Source organism: Molossus molossus, unplaced genomic scaffold (genome assembly GCF_014108415.1).
Source record: "Molossus molossus isolate mMolMol1 unplaced genomic scaffold, mMolMol1.p scaffold_m16_p_17, whole genome shotgun sequence".
Taxonomy (NCBI): domain Eukaryota; kingdom Metazoa; phylum Chordata; class Mammalia; order Chiroptera; family Molossidae; genus Molossus; species Molossus molossus.
The window spans coordinates 71,406,560-71,429,849 of record NW_023425352.1 but is presented as its reverse complement, the minus strand read 5'-3'; the positions used below and the strand labels follow the sequence as shown (position 1 = coordinate 71,429,849).

Genomic DNA, 23,290 nt, shown 5'->3' with positions numbered 1-23,290 from the left:
GCGGGTCTGAGCAGTGACATCGGACGGCCGGGCCCTGCAGCCACCGTGACCTGCGGTGCCGGCTGCGCGCTGCGTCTCCTCCGCCGGCCGCCGAGACCTTTGCTGGAAACCGCGACTCGCCTCCGCGCCCCTGCAGCACCTTCCACCGGCCCCACTCGCGCACACGTCGCGAGCGGGCACTGTCCGTGCACACACGCCTGCATGCACACCGAGCACACGTGGTTCCCCGAGCGCTGCCCGGCTGTGCTCTGGCAGAGCGGGGACAATAAAGCAGCGGAGGTCTCAGTCGTGGTCTCCACCGGTTCCTGCCGCAAGCGCCGGGCTGAACCCGCCGCAGCGGTTTCTCTGCCCCCCACCCCCCACCTTGTGCCGTCCCCAAGCTCCCGTCTCAAACCGTGGGGCGGGGGGGAGGGGCAGCGACCAGGCCGGCCCCACCCCCACTGCGCAGTGAGCTGTGTGACCAGGCGTGGCTCCCACCCAGCGCGTGGGTACCAGCTGTTCTCTGGCCGCCTTGGGTCTCCCAGGGGAGGCAGGTGGGGTGTGGCCTTCACCTGTAAGAACATCCTTCCTCTTACCCTCCCCTTCCCCGAGGCAGCCTCAGGCATCAGGCCACGACTCAGTCCAGAGAAAGGGCCGCATCTCCAGGTACGCCTGGCCCGGGCCCCCTCCTCCCCTCCTTCCTTATCCCACACGGTTCATGCTGCGGCTCCTCTCCAGCAGGGAAGGACAGGTCTCCCTACGAAAGGGACAGGGCTGAGTCAGGGATGGCTGGGACGGGGCCCGGGGAAGGCCGGCAGCGACACGGGAAGACATGGGGTGCTCCAAGCTCTGGCCTCCGGGCCAGGCCCCAGCGGGGGACAGCCCGGCTCCGGGACACAGGGCACAGGACACCGCAGGTGGAGACGAAGCGCCGGTGCCTCCTCGACGTCTTTCACTGGATAGTTTTGTGATCTTGGGCCAGTCACCAAGTTCTGTGATACGGGGTTCCCTCCACCCTGCATTGCGCGGCCCAAGGCAGACGCAGGATGCTGGCAGCTGGGGAGTTCCCCACCCAGGCCTGCACTTAGTCCTGGGGCCCAGCCCGGGTCCGAGCCCTTCAGGAGGGCCAGAGCGCAGCTAAGCCAGTTGCCTTCCCTGAGCCTCAGTTTCCCCAGCCAGGAGCCAGGGTGGGCTTTGATCTATCTCCAGACCCCCCAGGCCTGAGGTCCCTCCTGGAGAAAGGCTTTTGAAGGTCTCCGGGCCCACACACCACACTGGCAGGAGGGTCCGAGGCCCCTCCCAGACACACTGTCTCAGGTTATGGGCTGAACACACCATACACGCTGCCCCCCAGGCCCCTCTGGCCCCGTGCCCCAGCAGCTGAGCAAATGGCATCCCCCCCACTCCACCCCCCCACCCCGCCATTCCAGTGCAAAGGGCACAAGAGCCTGGCGTGCCCTGCGGGCAGCTGCAGCTTTCCACACTGCTGTCAAGTTTTCCAGGGCACAGATGAGCCCGGACAGCCAGGAATAGCCCCCGCGTCCCAGAGGGTCCGGAGGGCGTGAGCCTGCGGGGGGTGCAGGCGGGACCCCACCCTGCCCGGGCATTGGGAGGCACCTGTGGCCACTGGGAGCCAGCTACCTGGCACGAGTCCCATGGGAATTAGCCCAGGCTCCAGTGTGCCTGAGTCCACTCCCTGTGTGACCTTGGAAAAGTCACTTAACCTCTCCGAGCTTGGCTCCTGCTGAGGTGCCAGCCTCTCACGTCCGAGGGGATCGTGTTGCATCGGGCCTGGAGCTGAGCCGTGCCAGAGCCGCTGCCGGGATGATGGTCACCTTCCTGCGGCACAGCCTTGGGCCAGTCACTGGCTCCTGAGCCGAAACTCTGGCCGACTGGCTGGAAGCTCAGCCTGGTCCTAGCGGCCATCAGAGCTCCACACTGAGCAAGATACCAGAGGGCACAGGGCAGCCACAGCCCAAGTCCCGGAGCCCCTGCCCCGAAGCTCAGCTACTGGCTTCTGGGCAAGACGGTGGGTGAGGCTGGGGAGGGTGAGTCCTGACTCCCCAGGGGGCAGAGGGGGCAAGGGGAGGAGAGCAGGGCGGCGGGGGCTCATCACTGACCTGGCCTGGGGGTGCTGGGTGCCGGACCCCCGCCCCCAGGGCTATGTTAGCTGCGTGAGTCACGGTGGACTGCCTGGGAGGCCTGCGGGCGGGCACAGTGTAGGGTTACAGTCCATTTATGGGCGCAGCAGGGGCAGATATCAGTGTCCATGGCATTTGCTCCCAGCTATTCTTAGGAGCCTCTCAGGAGCTCCGCAGCGCCTGGCCGGTGGCAGCAGGGGACGAGCAGGCAAGCGGGGTCGCGGCCGGGGACAGGCAGGGCGGAGGTCCGGGCTGGGCCTCTCATCCACCCTCTCTTCTCGTCCACAGGGGCCGCCGCTCTCAGCACCGGCATGTCTTACAGCGTGACCCTGACCGGGCCTGGGCCCTGGGGCTTCCGTCTGCAGGGAGGCAAGGACTTCAACATGCCACTCACCATCTCCCGGGTGAGTGCGCTGCCCACGGACGGCCTGGTGCCCTGCGGGCGGCATGTTCAGAGGAGGGTGTGTATGTCCATCTGTCTGTCTTCCTCGAGGCTCTGGAAAGGTAGAGCACACCCCATCCCCAGTTGGGGGCTGGGATGGGACCCAACTGGATGTTGCCAGCCGAGGCCCCAGGTCTCGGCCGCCCACTCGAAGTGGCCGGCCTGTTGCAGGAAATGTCAGGTTTTCAGGGCCGGCAGAGGATGACGCCATCCTCAGCCCTTCCTCGGCCCGTCCTCGGCCCGTCCTCGGCCCATCCTCGGCCCATCCTCAGCCCTTCCTCGGCCCGTCCTCGGCCCATCCTCAGCCCGTCCTCGGCCCGTCCTCGGCAGGGTGGGCGCCATTGCCCCCAAGCCTGGAGCTGCTCCCTGGAAATGGGCGACTGCTTTGGGGAGCGAGCACTGCCAGCTGGAGGGGGCAGGTAACAGGAGGGTGGAGCGGTAGGTGGACCGACAGCTGGCCTCGGCTGGCAGGGCTCAGGGCTGGATTCGGCTGGTTCCCGGGCTCCAGCCCCCTCCACCCCAGACCCAAGATCACAGGCCCCTCCTCCCACCTTCCTGGGCCTGCAGGGACCTGGCCCGGGCTGCCTCATGAGGTGGGGTCCTCTTCCCTCGCCTGCCTAAGCCCCTGCTCACCCCCCAGGCAGGCCTGTGTGCCCCGTTCACGTCTAACCCCATGCTCGCCTGGGGACGTGACCTGTGTCCTGCAGCGTCCGCAGTCAGGGAACAGCACCGCCTGCCCGGAATGTCCCGGAACATCGGAGAATGCCTGAGTAGCTATTGGCTGCTGGGGACATGGACACCCGGAGGGCAGAGAAACCAGATCTGCTGAAAGAACTTAGTTTTAACCGCGGCCATGTCCCCGGGACCCACACCAGGGCCTAGAATGTAGACGATGCTCAGGCAACACTTGTCAAGTAAAAGGACTCGCCGACAAGTCTGGCCGAGCCGGGCTGAAGGCCCGGAGGCCCAGGGTAGCCTGGGAGGTGTGTGAGGCACAGACAAGCCCTGCCTGAGGGTGAGGCCCCGGTGTGGGCACGAGGGGCAGGCGGAGGCCCGGCTGTCACTGGAGGGTGATGGGTGGGCAGGCGCGTGTTGGTTGCTGCCACTTGGAAGATGTTTTTTTCTCCAGGGTAGAGACTTTCCGTGGGCCTGGGCGGTAGAGGGGTGCAGGGAAGGCCTGAAAGTTGCTTGGCAGAGGGGGCAGGAAGCCGGGACCCCCACTGGAGGAGCTGTCCTGGTTGTGGGATCTGATGTGGGAACTTGGAGGGACCCCAAGGAGAAGCCCCACTCGGGTGTGTAGGAGGCTCGTACAGCCCTAGAGGCCGCATTTCTCTGGGTGGGGTGCTAGCCTGGCTCCAGCTCAGGCAAAGGCCGTAGCCCTCCGTCCTTCCCCTGGAGAGCTGGCTCGTTCCAACTGCATCCACAGCCCTCCAGACCCACTGCCCTGGGGACTACAGGGTCCCCTACTAGAAGGACAACCAGAGACACACACATCCCGCTCCATGATATGGTGACACGCGGGCATCTGAGCCCAAATAGGCCTCGGGACCCTGCACCCTCCCCACCCCCCCGATTGCACCCCCTTATATGAGGCAGGGTGTCTACACTCACCCTCGTAGGTCCACGGGCCACCCACACCTGGGACAGAGCCCAACTCTGCCCCAGCTCCACCAGCCCCTCCTGGTGCTCCCTGCCATCCCCTCCGGCGGGCAGTAGCCTCCTGGTTAGTGGCACCCAGGATAGCCCATGACCTCACCCAGGGTCTATGCGCCACCTGGCCTGGCCAACCCGGGGCTTCATTGCAGCACAGAGACTTAAGCTAGACAGCAGGAAGAATGTCCTGGGGGGGGGGGTGCACTGGGATGTTCTGGAGCTGATGACGAGGGGGACTTGTAAAAATAGAACGCGTCTCGGGCAAGGCATCAGGAGTCGGGCATAGTGGCGTCTCTGCATGCTAGAGGGGCACACCCCAACGCACCAGAGCCACGGAGCAAGCTGGACTGGGCCTCGGGGCCTCCCCAGGGCTTGGAGTCTCTCGGTAGCTGCTTTGGTGGGGTCACTGATGCCTCGCCTGGGGCATCCAGCCTCTGTGTGGGCCACTGACACCTGGCCGGGGGCGCCCAGCCTGAGTGTGGGCCACTGACACCTGGCCGGGGGCGCCCAGCCTGAGTGTGGGCCACTGACACCTGGCCAGGGGTGCCCAGCCTCTGTGTGGGCCACTGACAGACACCTGGCCGGGGCGCCCCGCCTCTGGTGTGGGCCACTGACACCTGGCCGGGGGCGCCCAGCCTTGTGTGGGCCACTGACACCTGGCCGGGGGCGCCCAGCCTCTGTGTGGGCCACTGACACCTGGCCGGGGGCGCCCAGCCTCTGTGTGGGCCACTGACACCTGGCCGGGGGCGCCCAGCCTCTGTGTGGGCCACTGACACCTGGCCGGGGCGCCCAGCCTTGTGTGGGCCACTGACACCTGGCCGGGGGCGCCCAGCCTTGTGTGGGCCACTGACACCTGGCCGGGGGCGCCCAGCCTCTGTGTGGGCCACTGACAGACACCTGGCCGGGGGCGCCCAGCCTCTGTGTGGGCCACTGACACCTGGCCGGGGGCGCCCAGCCTCTGTGTGGGCCACTGACAGACACCTGGCCGGGGGCGCCCAGCCTCTGTGTGGGCCACTGACACCTGGCCGGGGGCGCCCAGCCTCTGTGTGGGCCACTGACAGACACCTGGCTGGGGGCGCCCAGCCTCTGTGTGGGCCACTGACACCTGGCCGGGGGCGCCCAGCCTCTGTGTGGGCCACTGACACCTGGCCGGGGGGCGCCCAGCCTCTGTGTGGGCCACTGACAGACACCTGGCCGGGGGCGCCCAGCCTCTGTGTGGGCCACTGACAGACACCTGGCCGGGGGCGCCCAGCCTCTGTGTGGGCCACTGACAGACACCTGGCCGGGGGCGCCCAGCCTCTGTGTGGGCCACTGACACCTGGCCGGGGGCGCCCAGCCTCTGTGTGGGCCACTGACACCTGGCCAGGGGCGCCCAGCCTCTGTGTGACAGGCTAGGCCCTGAGACGCTGAGTCCTGCCGTCCGGCTGGGGCTGTGGTTTCCTGCTGGGCTCTCCAGGCCCCTTTGCATCAGGAACTTCTCCCCAAGGGGATGAGGACCAGACACCCTACTCCCACTCCAGCTGTGATTCGCTTCCCGCAGGGCCCGTGGGCGCTTGGGTGACAGTGGCCTGCTCCCTCCCCCTACACCCCCACCTGCGCTGCAGTCGGGGGGGTCGAGGGCAGGGCCTCGGACCCAGGCACACTGAGGAGCTCCGGCAGTCCAGAGCCCAGCCTGCCCCTCCCCCTCTGGCGAGGGGCCAGGGGATGAGCACTGAGTGGGGCCTGTCTCTTGTCAGCTGCAGCTCCTCCTAGAGAAAGGCCAGCCCAGCCACCTGCAGGCTGGTGGCAGCTCTGTCCCCACCCCCTCCTGCCCCGGGCCCCACAGTATGTGCTCAGGGCAGCAGCCACCCCTCAAGGCCTTCCTTCCTTCTGTGGGTCTCGGGCTGAGGACCCACAGAGAAGGCGGTTCAGGAGGCTCAGCGGTGGAGGGGAAATGCCTTTATTTATCCTGGACAGGTGCGCCCGGCTGCAACCTGAGCTGCTCGCCCCTCCCCCAACCCCAACCACTTCTCCAGGAAGCGGGGGAGGGGTGGGAGCAGCTACCGAGGCCCCTCCCCACCCCATGCCAGCCAGGAGGCCAGAGGCTGGGGCCCAGCCGGCCTCGCCCCTGGGGCATGTTGTGGTCCTGGACCTCACGGGAGCCCGCGTGCCCGTGTGTGTTTGGTCCTGGACCTCCCGGGAGCCCGCGTGCCCGTGTGTGTTTGGTCCTGGACCTCACGGGAGCCCCGCGTGCCCGTGTGTGTTTGGTCCTGGACGTCACGGGAGCCCGCGTGCCCGTGTGTGTTTGGTCCTGGACCTCACGGGAGCCCGCATGCCCGTGTGTGTTTGGTCCTGGACCTCACGGGAGCCCGCGTGCCCATGTGTGTTTGGTCCTGGACCTCACGGGAGCCCGCGTGCCCGTGTGTGTTTGGTCCTGGACGTCACGGGAGCCCCGCGTGCCCGTGTGTGTTTGGTCCTGGACCTCACGGGAGCCCGCGTGCCCGTGTGTGTTTGGTCCTGGACGTCACGGGAGCCCCGCGTGCCCGTGTGTGTTTGGTCCTGGACCTCACGGGAGCCCGCGTGCCCGTGTGTGTTTGGTCCTGGACGTCACGGGAGCCCCGCGTGCCCGTGTGTGTTTGGTCCTGGACCTCCCAGGAGCCCGCGTGCCCGTGTGTGTTTGGTCCTGGACCTCCCAGGAGCCCCGCGTGCCCGTGTGTGTTTGGTCCTGGACCTCCCGGGAGCCCGCGTGCCCGTGTGTGTTTGGTCCTGGACGTCACGGGAGCCCCGCGTGCCCGTGTGTGTTTGGTCCTGGACGTCACGGGAGCCCCGCGTGCCCGTGTGTGTTTGGTCCTCGACGTCACGGGAGCCCGCGTGCCCGTGTGTGTTTGGTCCTGGACCTCACGGGAGCCCCGCGTGCCCGTGTGTGTTTGGTCCTGGACCTCACGGGAGCCCCGCGTGCCCGTGTGTGTTTGGTCCTGGACCTCCCGGGAGCCCGCGTGCCCGTGTGTGTTTGGTCCTGGACCTCCCAGGAGCCCGCGTGCCCGTGTGTGTTTGGTCCTGGACCTCACGGGAGCCGCGCATGCCCATGTGTGTTTGGTCCTGGACCTCACGGGAGCCCCGCCTGCCCGTGTGTGTTTGGTCCTGGACCTCACGGGAGCCCGCATGCCCGTGTGTGTTTGGTCCTGGACCTCACGGGAGCCCGCATGCCCATGTGTGTTTGGTCCTGGACGTCACGGGAGCCCCGCGTGCCCATGTGTGTTTGGTCCTGGACCTCACGGGAGCCCCGCGTGCCCGTGTGTGTTTGGTCCTGGACCTCACGGGAGCCCCCGCGTGCCCATGTGTGTTTGGTCCTGGACCTCCCGGGAGCCCGCGTGGCCCTGTTGTTTTGGCCGGACTCCCGGGAGCCCGCGTGCCCGTGTGTGTTTGGTCCTGGACGTCACGGGAGCCCCGCGTGCCCGTGTGTGTTTGGTCCTGGACCTCCCAGGAGCCCGCGTGCCCGTGTGTGTTTGGTCCTGGACCTCACGGGAGCCCCGCATGCCCATGTGTGTTTGGTCCTGGACCTCACGGGAGCCCGCATGCCCGTGGTTTTTGTGTCCTGGACACGGAGGCCACGTGCGCCTACCTGTTTGGGGTCCTGGACGTCACGGGCGCCCGCGTGCCCGTGTTGTTTGGTCCTGACTCACGGGAGCCCGCGTGCCCGTGTGTGTTTGGTCCTGCGCCTCACGGGAGCCCGCGTGCCCGTGTGTGTGTTTGATGGACCTCAGGGGAGCCGCGTGACCGTGTGTGTTTGGTCCTGGACGTCAAACAGGAGCCCGCGTGCCCGTGTTCGTGTGTGGTCCTGGACCTCACGGGGAGCCCCGCGTGCCCATGCGTGTTTGGTCCTGACGTACGGGAGCCCGCGTGCCGTGTGTGTTTGTCCTGGACCTCACGGAGCCCCGCGTGCCCGTGTGTGTTTGGTCCTGGACGTCACGGGAGCCCGCGTGACGTGTGTGGTTTGTGTCTGGACCTCACGGGAGCCCCGCGTGCCCGTGTGTGTTTGGTCCTGGACCTCACGGGAGCCCGCATGCCCATGTGTGTTTGGTCCTGGACCTCACGGGAGCCCGCGTGCCCGGATGTTTGTTGGTTCCTGGACTCACGGGAGCCCCGCTTGCCCGGTGGTTTGGTCCTGGACCTCACGGGAGCCCCGCGTGCCCGTGTGTGTTTGGTCCTGGACGTCACGGGAGCCCCGCGTGCCCGTGTGTGTTTGGGTCCTTGGACATCACGGAGCCCCCCCCCCCCACTGCCGGGCTAGTGGTGTTTGGTCTGGACGTCACGGGAGCCCGCGTGCCCTTGTGTGTTTGGTCCCTGACATTCACGGGAGAGCCCCGCGTGCCTGTGGTGTTTGGTCCTGGAGAGTCACGGGAGCCCGCGTGCCCGTGTGTGTTTGGTCCTGGACGTCACGGGAGCCAGCGTGCCCGTGTGTGTTTGGTCCTGGACGTCACGGGAGCCCCGCGTGCCCGTGTGTGTTTGGTCCTGGACCTCACGGGAGCCCCGCGTGCCTGTGTGTGTTTGGTCCTGGACGTCACGGGAGCCCCGCATGCCCGTGTGTGTTTGGTCCTGGACCTCACGGGAGCCCCGCGTGCCTTTTTTCGGCTCTGCTCTGCGGCTGCTGTGTCACCCTAGAGAGGTCCGTTCACCTGCTCAGCCTCAGTGTCCCCACCTGTGACATGAAGACAGTGCCTGAGGGCTGCTTGTTAACAGGCACCTGTGATTGCACTTCCCCTGTTCTGCAGGGGCTAGCTGTAAGAATGGGGGTCCACGGGGGGCCTGTCTCTGCCCCCGAGCCCTGAGGACGCTCCCTGTCTCTGCCCCCCCAGCCCCGAGGACGCTCCCTGTCTCTGCCCCCCCAGCCCCGAGGACGCTCCCTGTCTCTGCCCCCCAGCCCTGAGGACGCTCCCTGTCTCTGCCCCCCCCAGCCCCGAGGACGCTCCCTGTCTCTGCCCCCCCAGCCCTGAGGACGCTCCCTGTCTCTGTCCCCCCAGCCCCGAGGACGCTCCCTGTCTCTGCCCCCCCAGCCCTGAGGACGCCCCCTGTCTCTGCCCCCCCAGCCCTGAGGACGCCCCCTGTCTCTGCCCCCCCAGCCCTGAGGACGCTCCCTGTCTCTGCCCCCCCAGCCCCGAGGACGCTCCCTGTCTCTGCCCCCCCAGCCCTGAGGACGCTCCCTGGCACTGTCTGTCACACTCTCCCAAGTACAGTGGGGACCCAGAGGACAGAGGGTCCCAGGGAGGGGACAGCCAAGACTATTTTGAGGCAACTGTGCGGCAATTCCTGGAATTCAGAGGCTGCTGGAGCCGGTCCTGGGGCAGCACCTCCGCGTGCTGACAGGCCGAGCTGTTTATAGCGCGCAGGGCTTCTGGGGGCCGCCAGGCCGCACCCCCACGCCTGGACAAGTGGGAGACCGCTGACAGGCCCGCAGCTGGGGAGTATTCTTAGAGGTCTCCCAGCCGGGCCTCCCTGCTCCGCGCCTCCCTGCCCAGTGCTCAGAGCTGCCCTGACGCTGGGGGCCCTGAAGGGGGGGCACCAGGCTGGTGGGGCTAGAGGGACCCGCCAAGGCCCTGGGCAGACACAGGACACGGGCAACGCCACGGCTCCTCGGACTGAAGGTGTGGGGGGCAGCAGTGACTGCGGGGAGGCTCCCCGAGTAAGGTCCGCGGGGGGATGACCCTCCAGCTGGGGCGATGACTCCCCAGCTCCCGGAGTCTCTGTCCCTCTCTACACCGCCCCCTCTCATCCAGGGCGGTCTATCATTACCACCTCCCCCCAGGGGCCACCTCAAGCGGCATGAAGGGACTCCTCACCGAGAGTGAGGGGCCGGGGGAGCATTCTCGGTGACACCTGGACAGACACCACTGGCCCGGACAAGAGGAGAGAGACTCCGAGGCCAGGGAAGGGCATGACTGTGGTCATTCGGAGAGGAGACCAGTGACTCCTGGCTTTGGGCACGGGGAGGTCACTGTCATGTGTGGAGTGTGGGGCCAGAGCCAGGTGTCCGGGTGTGAGAGGGATGGGGGGTAGAGGGGGAACCTGCTGGTCACTTCTGAAAGAACCTGGAGGTGAAGAAAGGGGGTGAAACACGGCAGGAGCCTCAGAGCAGGTTAGGCGGGGTGGGGGGTGCTTTGGTTCTTTTAAAGACTTTTCTTAGAGCAGTTTCAGGTTCACAGCGGAATGGAGGGCAAGGTACAGAGTGTCCCATGTCCCCCTGCCCCCTACACAACCCCCCATCATCAGCATCCCCACCAGGGGACATTTGTTGTAATAATGACCCTGCACCAATACATCATGATCACCCAGAGTTCAGAGCGGACACGGGGCACACTCGTGTTATTGCACACTGTGGGTTCAGAGCGGACACGGGGGGCACTCGTGTTATTGCACACTGTGGGTTCAGAGCGGACACGGGGCGCACTCGTGTTATTGCACACTGTGGGTTCAGAGCGGACACGGGGGGCACTCGTGTTATTGCACACTGTGGGTTCAGAGCGGACACGGGGCGCACTCGTGTTATTGCACACTGTGGGTTCAGAGCGGACACGGGGCGCACTCGTGTTATTGCACACTGTGGGTTCAGAGCGGACACGGGGCGCACTCGTGTTATTGCACACTGTGGGTTCAGAGCGACAACGGGAGGCGCACTTCGTGTTATTGTCCCACTGTGGGTTCAGTAGCGGCCACGGGGCGCCACTCGTGTTATTGGCACACTGTGCGGTTCAGAGCGGACAACGGGGCGCACTCGTGTTAGTGCACACTGTGGGTGGCAGCGCGGACACAGGGGCGCGCACTTGTGTTATTGCAACACTGTGGGTGTTCAGAGCGGACCACGGGGGGTAGGGCACTCGTGTTTATGCACACTGTGGGTTCAAGATGCGGACACGGGGCGCACTCGTGTTATGCACCACTGTGGGTTACACTGAGCGGAACACGGGGCGCACTCGTGTTATTGCACCACTGTGGGTTCAGAGCGGACCCGGGGGGCCCACCTCGTGTTATTGCACACTGTGGGTTCAGAGCGGGACACGGGGGAACTCGTGTTATTGCACCACTGTGTGGTTCAGAGCGGACACGGGGCGCACTCGTGTTATTGCACACTGTGGGTCACGAGCGGACACGGGGCGCACTCGTGTTATTGCACACTGTGGGTTCAGAGCGGACACGGGGCGCACTCGTGTTATTGCACACTGTGGGTTCAGAGCGGACCCGGGGTGCACTCGTGTTATTGCACACTGTGGGTTCAGAGCGGACACGGGTGCATTCGTGTTATTGCACACTGTGGGTTCAGAGCAGACATGGGGTGCATTCGTGTTATTGCGCAGTGTGGGTTTGGACACGTGTGTGATGACGTGTACTCACGTTCATAGTGTAAACCGTTTGCACTGCCCTGGAAACCCTCTGTGCGAGGAGGCTTTTCTGCGCATAGATAAGGCTCCGCCGTGTTCAGTGGCCCCGGGATTGTGGGGTTGGAAGTGGGGCCAGGGGGAGACAGAAGTTTCCAGGGAGAGTCGGGGGTGGAGCAAGGCCCAGGGGTCCAGATGGGACTCCAGCAGAGCATGGAGTAACGTAATCGGACCGTGTTACATGTGCTTAGGCCCCCCCGGAAGTCCCCTGGGTGGGCAGCCCGGAAGGGTGGGAAGGGATGCTGGGAGCTACGCCATCCGCAGCACCCGCCGGCTGCCCTGGCTCCCCACCCCCAATCACACCCGAAATTCCAGAGAGGAAGGAGGGCAGGGCTGTCTGGCGTGGAGCACTGGGGAGGTGGCTGGGAAGTTCTGCAGAGAGCCAGCCGCCTGGGCCCTGGGGAAATGGGACCCAGCAGCAGGGGTGCACCTGAGGCCCAGCGGCGTCTGGCTTCCCCTGGAACCTGGACAGGACTTCTCCCCTTCCAGCGAATGCTGAGACCCCTCTCAGGACAGCGTGCTGTCTCGGGCTGGTCCCCGGGCACCCCTTCACCCCACTGTCTTGTTTCCCTTGGGGCTGGGAGGCAGCCCCCCAGCCTCAGCCCCGCTTTCAACGGGGAGGAGCTGGGGCAACCGATGCCTCCCTCCCCCTGGGAGCTGCCTGGGAACCGGCTCAGCTCTGCCCCTCCTTCCACCGCCGGTTCAGAGCAGTGACCACAGCGGTCCGGTCCCCTGAGAAGGGTTGTTTCTCTCCCTGCGCAGGGGGCGTGGAGGCCACTGCAGCCTGAGGTCTGGCTCAGACCAAGTCCACGCTCCCCTGTGTGCTCCCCACAGGCCCCTGCGGGTGGCTCCCGGGCACCTGCTGTCCCTGTGCCCCCTCTGGGGTGCCCCAAGGCCATGGCTCGGCAAGGTGAAAGGACCCAGGCGGCAGTTTCGACCCCCAAACGCTTTGGGGGACCTCTGGAAGGAGACCGCAGGCTGGGAGCTGTGCCCGGGGCTGGAGGAGGACAGCGAAGGGGGAGGGAACCGCCATCAGAGTCCTTCGGGTGCTCCAAGGCGGAGATCACGGAGAGAAACCTCCAAGGGTTGAGCTGCTCTGGGTCTTTCCTGGGATGAGGGCAGCAGAGAGGGGCAGTCCGACAAGAGACCCACGTGCTCCTCATGGCTGCACTGCACCCTTCACACGCTGGGCTCCGGGCTGAGTGCGGGTGCCCACCCTTCCGCGGCAGCCCTCTCCTGGGGGGAGGGGCCCAGCTGGAGACCCCGGCCTCCTTCTCTGGGGAAAGCCCAGCAGGACTAGATGAGCACCTCCCGGGAGCGGGGACTACAGCCCGAGGCTCTTGGATCCTGCTCAGCGTGGCCAGAGGCCAGGCCTGCGGAGCCCTGATGGGCACACACAGGTGCAGGGAGAGAGGCGCCAGGGCCAGCAGGGCCAGCTCCGTGGCTTCCCTCCGAGGTGGCCGGCTGCGACCAGGCCCCAGGGAGGCTGAGCTCTGCCCTGGGGACGAGGATCAGCCAGTCCCGACCTGAGGACGAGGGGGAGCGAGGCAGGGCCGGGCAAGGGGAAGGCGGGCACTGGGAAGGTTTGGGGCGAGCCAGCCCCTGCTGAGAGGCGGCTCCCAGAGCAGGGCACTCTGGGTGTGCCCCCTCCCCCCACCCCCGTCCCAGCCGATCTGGCCCCAACCTCTCTTGGATGTCATTCTGGTGCCCTTGCTCACACTGTCGTCCCTAACATTCTGGACGTGACTGGTCCTGTCTGGCAGCTGTCCCTTCTGTAAGCAGCAGGCTGTCCTGCTGTCCGGTCAGTGCTGAGGGCTGCCCACCCCAGCAGGAGCCCCTGCTGCAGGGCGGTGTTCTCTCCAGTTCATCAGAAGCAGCTGGGGCCCTGGTGTGGGGGAGTGTGGCGGGGTGCTCTGGGGACAGCCCACTGAAAGGGCACTTCATCCTGAGTGAGCGCGCTGGGTCGGCTGCTCTCTGGACGTGTCTCACGAAGCCGACTGGTGGACGGGAGGGGGATGGGCACGGGTTACAGTAGGGCCTTGGTGGGGGCAGCTGGGTGTCCCGTGTGCAGTTCTTCCCACTTCCTGTACACGTGCCGATGTCTGTAAGACGATGCTGGGAGAGCCCCGGCCGGGCGGAGGGCAGGGTGGGGACCGGACAGCCGGGCGGCAGTCCTCAGCAGCCCCGTCTGAGCCTGCAGCGCGTCTTGTTTTCCTGTTGTCCTTTTCACCCACAGTCTAACACCTTGAGTGGACAGCACCCCCTGCCGCTAGCAGAGGCCCCCTGTGGCCTGGGGCGTGGGGAGAAACTGTGCATTTTAGAAGTTTGAGGAGTTGGTTCGAAGGTGCCCTGTGGAGGCTGAGGAGGCAGGCAGGACTCTGCAGACAGACCAAGTGTGGCTGCTTGGCCATCTGGGTGCTGTCCCCTCCTGTCTCCATCTGTCTCCGCAGATCCAGGGTGGGCAGAGGTGGCCCGTGTCTGAGCAGGCAGCACTCGCTGCTGCTGCTGGCTCATCACCCGCGGCCCCTGGTCCACCTGGTAGCACGTCTGGGAACAGGCTGGAGGCTGGTGACAGCTGAACTGGTCTGGACGAAGGTCCCTGTGCGGGCCCGGCCGAGCCTCGCACCAGGTCTGGTCTGGGCGAAGGTCCCTGTGAGGGCCAGGCAGAGCCTCGCACCAGGTCTGGTCTGGACGAAGGTCCCTGTGCGGGCCCGGCCGAGCCTCGCACCAGGTCTGGTCTGGACGAAGGTCCCTGTGCGGGCCCGGCCGAGCCTCGCACCAGGTCTGGTCTGGACGAAGGTCCCTGTGCGGGCCCGGCCGAGCCTCGCACCAGGTCTGGTCTGGGCGAAGGTCCCTGTGAGGGCCAGGCAGAGCCTCGCACCAGGTCTGGTCTGGACGAAGGTCCTGTGCCGGCCTGGCCGAGCCTCGCACCAGGTCTGGGAGCCCAGGGCCTGGCCCAAGGCCCTCTCAGGCTTGACACCCAAAGCATGGGACTGTCCCCAGGTCCTCTCTGGGCTCCTTCTAGGATGGTTCTGAGACCTTGGCCAGAAAATAACTTCTGCCAGCCTCCGGAGCTGGCCTTGTCCCTGGGGTGCAGCCAGGAAGGTGACTCCATGTGCCCAGAGAAGCCAGGGAGACTGGCTAGTGGGCAGTGGGAAGGAACCGCCCAGGGGCTCCCTCCAGGGCTCCTGTGGTGTCACCGGGGAAGGGCCCACGGAGCCTTTCACATGGTGGCAAGCAGGTCAGGTCACAAGGTCACCCTCCCACTGTCTGGCATCCGCGTGATGTCACGGCGCGGAGCGGTCTCAGGCCGTTCAGGAGACATCTTCAGAGAGGGACCTTCACCCATTCCGTGAGGTCACTAGGAGCGGGCCGTCGGCTACTTCGGGCCATGTCGCGAGGCCTTCTGGAACCTCGCGGTGTGTGTGCGGTCACCGCGGGCGGGTCTCCACGGCATTCCTGGCGCTGTGCAACCTGAGCCGTCCACCTGAGGCTCCTGGGCTGTTCCAGGGTGGGCTGTGCCTGGCATTCTGCGTGATCCCCTTGGGAGCAGGCCCCCAGACTCCAGCATCCTGTGATGTCAGTAGGGCGCAGGACTTGGGAGCTGGCCCCCACGTGTCCCTCCCCTTCCGGAAGGATGACGCCAGCCTCCTCGCGGCAGCTCCAGGCCTCCCGCTCGGGCGCTCGGAGGGGTGTTCGTCCCGCCCGCTGCCCTGGCAGTGTCTTGTGCTGATGCTGCATCGTGGCTCCTGCCCAGCCCTCCAGGATGCAGTGTGCAGGAGGCAAACAGGTGTAACGAACAGCCCCCAAACCTCCACGGCTCAGCCCAGCGGAAGCCCACCCCTCGCTCACGCTGCACCCGACGCAGAGCTTGTCTGTCGCTGTCCTCAAGCAGCAAGGCCATGGTGCAGTCCCTGCTCGGGCTCGGCTGTCCTCCTCTGGTCCTCTGCCTCCAGTCGGCCGGCAGGAGGAGAGCAGATGGCCAGGGCGGCCGCGCAGGACCCGCGGGGCCTGCCCCTCCCCCGCCCGCGCCCCACTGGCTGAGCCAGCCCCGCGGAGCAGGCAGACAGGAGGCGCTGGGACACGAGCTGGCAGTGCGCCGACCACCCGACGAGGACAAGGCAGCAGGCCTCTGCTGGCGTCCCCGGTGACCCTCCCGAGAGCGGGCCCCGCCCAGCCCAGCCTTCCTGTGCTCACCCCGGTCTCCCCTCCTCTCAGATCACGCCGGGCAGCAAGGCTGCCCAGTCCCAGCTCAGCCAGGGCGACCTCGTGGTAGCCATCGACGGCGTCAACACAGACACCATGACCCACCTGGAGGCCCAGAACAAGATCAAGTCCGCCAGCTACAACCTGAGCCTCACGCTGCAGAAGTAGGTGCAGCTCTGCGGAGCGGGGAGGCGGGGCGCTGGGTGCCCAAGGGAGGGGCTGCCTGGCAGCAGCAAGACCTCGCGGGGCAGTAGGAACAGCCCCTGGACCAGAGGAAGGGCCAGGCCCCGGTCATGGTGAAGTGCCTGCCTATCTCCGCTTCACTTGCTAGGCGAGGCTCAGGGGGGTTTGGGGCTGCCAGTGTGGGGCCATCAGCCCGGAGCCTGGCAGCCTCCCCAGGCTCCAGCAGAGGCCCCCCCGGGCTCCAGCGGAGGCCCCCCCGGGCTCCAGCAGGGGCCCCCCCGGGCTCCAGCAGGGGCCCCCGGGCTCCAGCAGGGGCCCCCGGGCTCCAGCAGAGGCCCCCCCGGCCTCCAGCAGAGGCCCCCGGGCTCCAGCAGAGGCCCCCCCAGGCTCCAGCAGAGGGCCCCCCGGCTCCAGCAGAGGGCCCCCCCGGGCTCCAGCAGAGGCCCCCCCAGACTCCAGCAGAGGGCCCCCGGGCTCCAGCAGAGGCCCCCCCAGACTCCAGCAGAGGGCCCCCGGGCTCCAGCAGAGGCCCCCAGACTCCAGCAGAGGCCCCCCCCGGGCTCCAGCAGAGGCCACCCCAGACTCCAGCAGAGGGCCCCCCGGGCTCCAGCAGAGGCCCCCCCAGGCTCCAGCAGAGGCCCCCCCAGGCTCCAGCAGAGGCCCCCCGGGCTCCAGCTGAGGCCCCCCCCAGGCTCCAGCAGAGGCCCCCCCAGGCTCCAGCAGAGGCCCCCCCCAGGCTCCAGCAGAGGCCCCCCCAGGCTCCAGCAGAGGCCCCCCCAGGCTCCAGTAGAGGCCCCCAGGCTCCAGCAGAGGCCCCCCCAGGCTCCAGCAGAGGCCCCCCCCAGGCTCCAGTAGAGGCCCCCAGGCTCCAGCAGAGGCCCCCCCAGGCTCCAGCAGAGGCCCCAGGGCTCCAGCGGAGGCCCCCGGGACTGCAGTGCCCAAGGTCACGGCTTCTCCATGCGGTCAGACCCAGCGGCTCCTGGAGACGCCCCGCCTGCTCAGTGGGCCATGGGCCTGGCTGGGGCCCCAACACGCCCCTGCCGCCCTGCCCAGCCCTGCCCAGGTGGGAGCTCCTGCCCAGGCGCAGCTGCTTCACCTGGTGTCGGTTCTGGTTCCTGCAGGTCGAAGCGGCCCGTCCCCATCTCCACGGCGCCGCCCCCGGTCCAGTCTCCCCTGCCGGTGATCCCCCGCCAGAAGGTAGGTGTCGGCTGACAGTGGCACACCCCACTCTCAGATGCGGCTCTCGGGGTGCAGCCCATGGCAGGGGTCAGCCCTACCCCACACTGCCCCTCTGTAGCTGACCCCAGGAAGTGGGCAGGCCCCCGTGACATCCCGGGTGTGGAGTGTCGCCTGGGGGCCGCCTGCCAGGGCCTCGGGCGGGGCTCACACAATACCAACTTGGGCAGCCATGTCCTCAGGAGGGGGAGCCTCTCAGCCAGGCGAGACCGGTGTCCAGAGGCTCTGACCCTTGTCTTCCTGAGGCCCAGGGGAGAGGGGGCTGTGGCAGGACAGCCAGAGCCCCAGCTGGACCGGGCACCCCGGGAGCAGCTCCTCGGTGTGGAGGGCCTGCCGGCCCTGGGGCCCCTCTGACGGGCTCTCTCCCTCTGAGTCCCTTCCTCCCCAGGCAGCCCACGCGGCCCGCCCAGAAATGCTGGTGGTGGCCCGAGGCGGCACAGGGGAGAAGGGGGAGCCCAGGCCACAGACACCCCTGCCCCCCGTGCCCAGGCTCCTTCCCAGCTTCCCCTGGCAGCTCAAAGCATGGGGCCCTCCGCACCCTCCCCGCGTGACCCCCGGCTCTTCCGTGAGGCAGAGGGGCAAGAGACAGGGAGGGGCAGGAGAGGGGCTGCCGGGGTTGGAGTGGATGCCACATAGGGGACTAGGCAGAAGGCCACTTGGGGGGCAGTTGCGGAGGTGAACCGAAGAACCAAATGTCAGCCCCCTGCTCCCGCAGTTCCCCGGCACCCCTCTCTGCCTGTCCACTGCCGGCTGGGGCCCCTCTGGCCATGTTGGGGTCCTCAGGGTGGGGTCAGGAACAGGAGGCTGGGCTGCGCCCGCCAGGGGCCTTGACTCGGGGGAGGGAACAGACACGGAGGGGAGTTGGGTCCCCTCCCCCCTGACACCACAGCCCCTCGTTCCGGCCCTTCCCCCCGCTGTGGGCAGGCTGGCTGGCTTGGCTTTGTGTGTGGGACTTGGCATCGTCCGGGCGCCAGCCCCGGAGCTCTGTGCGCCCCTCTCTTCCCGGCGCAGCCCCCGTCTCCCAGGTGCCCTGTCCGGCGCCGAGCTCAGGGCAGCGGCCGCAGGCGGCCCCCACACTGACCTGTCCCAGGTCCGCAGAGTCCCGGGAGGGGCGTGCCTCTAACTGCTCTGTTCTCTCTCCCCTGCATGGCGGCTCCCCGTGCCAGGACCCCGCTCTGGACACCAGCGGCAGCCCGGTGGCGCCCAGCCCTGACCCCGAGGCGAGGGCCGGCCCGGGCACCCCGGAGGTCAGGCAGACCTTTAGCTCCTCCTCTCAGACCTCCGTCTTCTCCTCCCACGCGGGGGCCTCTGACCCTGGCCCTCCACGGGGCAGCCCGGGGGCCAAGACCAGCCCGGAGGGGGCCCTGGACGCACTCAGCCCGACAGTGCCCATGGGCCCGAGCCGGCCCGGGCAGTATAACAGCCCCATTGGCCTGTACTCGGCAGAGACCCTGAGGGAAATGGCTCAGATGTATCAGATGAGCCTCCGAGGGAAGGCCCCAGGTGCCGGACTCCCAGGAGGGTAGGTAATGGCCACAGCTCTCCGCGGGTGGTCTGGGGCCACCTGGGTCCTCGGTGCTCACAGAGGCCTGGTCCGGTGGCCAGAGGAAGGAGCGAGCCTCAGTGCGCCAGCCCCAGCCCACGAGGCAGCGCAGGCTGAGCGGGAGAGCATCTCTCTGCGGCATTTGCTGGGAGCCGGGGGCATCGTTGCTTCACGCACCTGCCCTGCGGTGACCTGCCACTTTTTGCAGAGGGGAAACTGAGGCTTGGAGAAGGTCAGGTCGAGGTCCAGCTGTCCAGCTACTAAGTGGCCGAGCTGAATGCAAGAGACTCTGACGCCCCAAGCTGTCACAGCCGCCCCCCAGGACAGGACACAGCTGCTGCCCCCAGGGCTCTGGGCAAGGGGACGCTCGTCCTCACCTCCGGGAGCCATGGCAGGAGCAAGGAAGGAGGAGAGGGGAGGGTGTTCTCCAAGGCTGTGGGCTCCAAGCGGTGGGCATGTGTGAAGGGCATGGCTTGCTGGGGTGGCACCGGCAGGAACGGAGGAAGGGGTGTGCAGAGCAGCAGCGCCCCTACCCCCGGGGGTGCAGCTGGAGGGACCTTGTGCACAGGAGTTAAAAACCCCTAGAGCCAGTAGGCGTTGAGGGGGGCTGGGCGAAGGAGACCCCTCGCCGAGCACGGGTCAGTTTCTGAGTCCTCGGCCTTAGCTCACTTTAGCATCTCCATGGCCCTGTGCAGTGGGTCCGACCCTCTCCGACCACTGTGTGCCAGGAGCCTGGCAGGCTGGTGGTCCAGCGGTTAGGAGCACGTGCACACGGACCTGCCCGTGCCTGGGTTCCGGGGGCCAAAGGAGGCAGCGTGTGCACAGGGCTGAGCTCTGCTCTGCACACCCCACGTGGTCCGCCTGCCGCCGGGGCCGGAGGCACGCAGATGGCACACCCGTGAGCCAGGAGAGCAACCCAGCTCAGTCTGACCCAAGCCCATGCCCTGTGCCACTGAAGGTACCAGTGCCCACCGCTCACCGCCCCCTGGAGATCCCCGCCTCCCTAGATCCCCAGCTCCCTCAGACCCCCAGTGGAGCCGCCTCGGGCACTCCGCGCTGTGAGTCCCTGGCTTCCGGGCCGAGGTAGCAGAGCTGTGTACCCCGGGTTGTCCCAGCAAGGAGCTTTCCCAGAACACCCAGGGAGTCAGAGTAGAAGTGGCCTCCTCTGCCCTGGATGGGCTGGTGACCCTCAGTCCCCCGGGGACTGGCCCTGAACCCCTGAGGCCTCGGAGCCCTCAGCTGGGCTGGCACCTTCTAACAGTCCACGTGCTTAGCTAACACATCTCTCTGCAGCTTGAGGCGGGCACCACCTCTCCCTATGTCATAGCTGGAAACAGAGGCCCAGAGAGAGTGAGTCATCTGCCCAAGGTCACACAGCCAACAGGTGGCAGATAGGACTGGCCCCAGGTTGACCTGACTCCTCCCTGCATGGAGACCGGGACCCACCTACCTGTCCTGGGAAGTCAAGGGCCAGCTCCCCCCAGTCCCCATGACTCCCAAGGTGCCCTCCTATTGGCACAGGGGCCTCTCAGAACCTGGCAGGTGTTCCGGTGTCACCGGACACTCGGACCTTCGGAGGCACTGCTGTCTCCGGGCAGTGCCCCGGCAGGGGCGGAGCCTTTGAGCCGGGCCAGCCTGGGCAGCCTCTGCTGCCTGCGGCACCTCCACCACCACCAAGGGTCTGGCTGCCTGAGCCTGCCCCAGGACACTAACCCACGCCGGGGCTTTGCTACCACATTCTGTTTGGCCTGCACGGCCCTTCTGGGCCGCCGGCATCGCCGTCTTGATTTTGTGAATGAGGACAGAGGCTGACGCAGGTGGGCAACTTGACCAGAGTCTCAGCGCTAGGAAGAGGCAGGATCGGGGCTCGAACTCTGTCCTGTCCGGCTTTAGAAGGAAGTTCCTTCCCCTGCTCTCTCTCTGAGTCGTTCGCAGTGTGTTCCTTGGTGGCTTCTGTCCTCGGGGACCCGGAGCAGAGAAAACGTGGTGCAGGCAGCGGGCCTGGGCACCCCAGCAGCCCTCTCTGTGTTCTCTCTGGGGCGGGGCCCAAAGGGCAGCGTCCATGAGGCCACCTCGGCGCCAGGCCCCGGGCAGGTCTCAGCCTCGGGTCGTCCTCCCCTAGACCTGGGAGCTGCCTCCTGTCCGAGCTGTCTGCTGCGGCCTTCCAGCCTCCAGTCTGCAGGGGGAGCTAAGCAGGGGAGGGATCCATGCCAGAGGAGGGGCTGGCTGCCCGGGCAGGGCAGAGGAGCCCCCGAGGTAGCACTGCCCTTGGCAGGGGGCACGGCTGGTCAGCTGTCAGCACTGGCCAAACATGGAGCCGGAACGGGAGGCCCGCGCAGGCCCTGGCCCAGCTGGCTCCCCAGGCAGCTATTTTGAGACTGGGAAACAGTGAAATCTTATCAGCTCTGAGACAGGGGCCCCTGGATCCCCAGGGTCTCGGCCAAAGGATGACCAGGGCCAGGCCATCTGGGGCCCAGGCTCCCCCAGTCAGAGCCCACAGTGGTCAGACCTGAGAAGGAGGCAGGGTTTGGGGCGAGGACGCTGTGCACATTCTTCTGCCCCTCACCCCTCAGGCTGCAGACACTGCCAGGGTCTGCCCGGCCAGGAATTCGTGCTCAGAGATGTCATGTGGGCAAAGCCTCCGCCAGGGAGAGGGCGTTCCAGGAGGCTCCCTCGAGGAGGGTGCAGGGGCCCAAGCTGGGCCCCTGGCTGGAGGCTTTCCTGCGGTACCTTCTGAGCCTCCTTGCTCCGCCGTCCTGCCTGTTGCCTGCTCACAGGGCCTTCAGGAGCAGGCACCGGAGACTGCGTGGACTCCCTGCCCTGACCCCAGGACTGGCCACAGCCGCCTGCCCTCCCCTGTGGGCGACCCCACCTCACAGACACCCAGCTCCTGCTCAGGGAGCACTCCCAGGCTCCCCATGAAACCAGGGCGGTCCAGAGGGGCCATCTGGCCCGGAGGCACGTGGGTCCTTGGCCGCAGCGGCTGGTCCTGCTTCTCTCCGAGTCCGCAGCCAGGCTGCAGGTGGCGTGCATGTCCTCACTGTCCTTAACGATGAAATCCCTGCTCGCAAAGCTCTGGGTTCTAGGGACCGACGGAGGGGAACTGCCGCCGGCTTGAGCCAGCGGGGAGCGCTCCGCTCCTCTGTGCGCCCTCCTCCGGCCAGCCTGGGCTGGCTCTGCCTCCGCATGGCTCGGGCAGGGGCCGCGCTCTGACAGCCGTCTTCTCTGCTCTCTCCTCCCAGGTGATAGCCAACTCGCCAGCCAAGTTAGTATCGAAGGAAGCATGCGTGTGCTCTCGGTGCAATCCCGGCATGCGGTCTGGACGGCGTGTGCCTGAGCCAGCATGCGTACGTGTGTGCATGCGTGAGAGCGTGTGCATCGTCCCCCAGGGCGCCTGCATGTGTGTGAGGCTGTGAGTGCGGAGCGAGGCGCTGGGGAAGGGTGCTGGGGCTCCGTCGCGTCCGTCGGTCCGTCCGTCTGTTCCAGTTCCCTGCTGCCGCTGCTTCTGGCCAGCAGGCCGGCTCTGGGGCGGGGTGGAGTGCCGCACTGACCCGGGTTCTCTGTGAGCCTGAAGACCTCTCTGTCCCGGTGGGACTCTCAGGAGGGCCGCCCTGGCCTGGTCTTCGCTGGCGCGCACGCCTGCCCGGCGGCCACACAGCGAGCTGGACGTGCGGGGCTGATCCGAGCCCTGCTCTGCGGCAGGAGCATGAGCACTGAAGCATCTGCAGGAGCAGGACCCCGGCCACTGCGGGAGTGGCCGGCAGCATGAGCCCCTCGTTGAGGAGCCGAGCTCTCGATCTCCATGGTTGCCCAGTGGGGCTGTTTTTGGACTGTGGGGAGTCCTGGACTCTGCTTGGGCTGTAGCTGCCTGATACCCTGGCCCAGCTCCTGTCCCCTGCTCCCAACCCCCACTTCCCAAGTCTTTCTGTCTCTGCTTCTCTGCTGGTGTGGCGAAAGCTTCCAGTGCCTGGCGCCCCCTGCTGGCCCTGAGCGGCAGCTCAGCCTGAGCCGCGAGACGTCCAGGGATCTGATCTGGGAAGGCCCAGATGGGCCAGAAAAACCTCTGCAGAGGGATTTGGGGAGGGTGCCAAGGATTTTCCTGACCACGGCCACCCACAATCAGGGGGACTTGGGCAGACTTCCTGGGGTCCGACTTTGGGGGATCTTTCTTGACACCCTCCCCCACCGGCCCTGGCCCGAACCTCCCAGGTAACGTGACCTGTTGCCCTTTTCTCCTTCGCCTCCCTGCCCACACCTCCCGCCACCTGCTCGCCGCCCCCAGTGCCGACTACCAGGAACGCTTCAACCCCAACGCCCTGAAGGACTCGGCCCTGTCCACCCACAAGCCCATCGAGGTGAAGGGGCTGGGCGGCAAGGCCACCATCATCCACGCGCAGTACAACACCCCCATCAGCATGTACTCGCAGGACGCCATCATGGACGCCATCGCCGGGCAGGCCCAGGCCCAGGGCAGTGACTTCAGTGGGTAAGCGCCTCC

The 23,290-nt window shown here is 67.1% G+C and overlaps 1 protein-coding gene across 3 annotated transcripts in view; it reads left to right on the top strand.

Moving 5' to 3' along the window:
- Positions 1-2,276: 2,276 nt before the first annotated feature.
- Positions 2,277-23,290, top strand: part of LDB3 (LIM domain binding 3) — a 66,289-nt gene continuing 45,275 nt past the window's right edge. For 2 of the 3 annotated variants that reach the window (XM_036265556.1, XM_036265558.1), the window contains exons 1-6: positions 2,277-2,328; positions 2,409-2,524; positions 15,843-15,994; positions 17,135-17,210; positions 22,035-22,057; positions 23,075-23,278. In XM_036265556.1, coding sequence (XP_036121449.1) covers positions 2,432-2,524; positions 15,843-15,994; positions 17,135-17,210; positions 22,035-22,057; positions 23,075-23,278 — 548 coding nt within the window. In that variant the 5' untranslated portion in view covers positions 2,277-2,328; positions 2,409-2,431. Of the gene's footprint in view, positions 2,329-2,408; positions 2,525-15,842; positions 15,995-17,134; positions 17,211-18,415; positions 18,772-22,034; positions 22,058-23,074; positions 23,279-23,290 lie in introns of all 3 variants that reach the window. The other variant, XM_036265555.1, reaches the window with a different exon arrangement.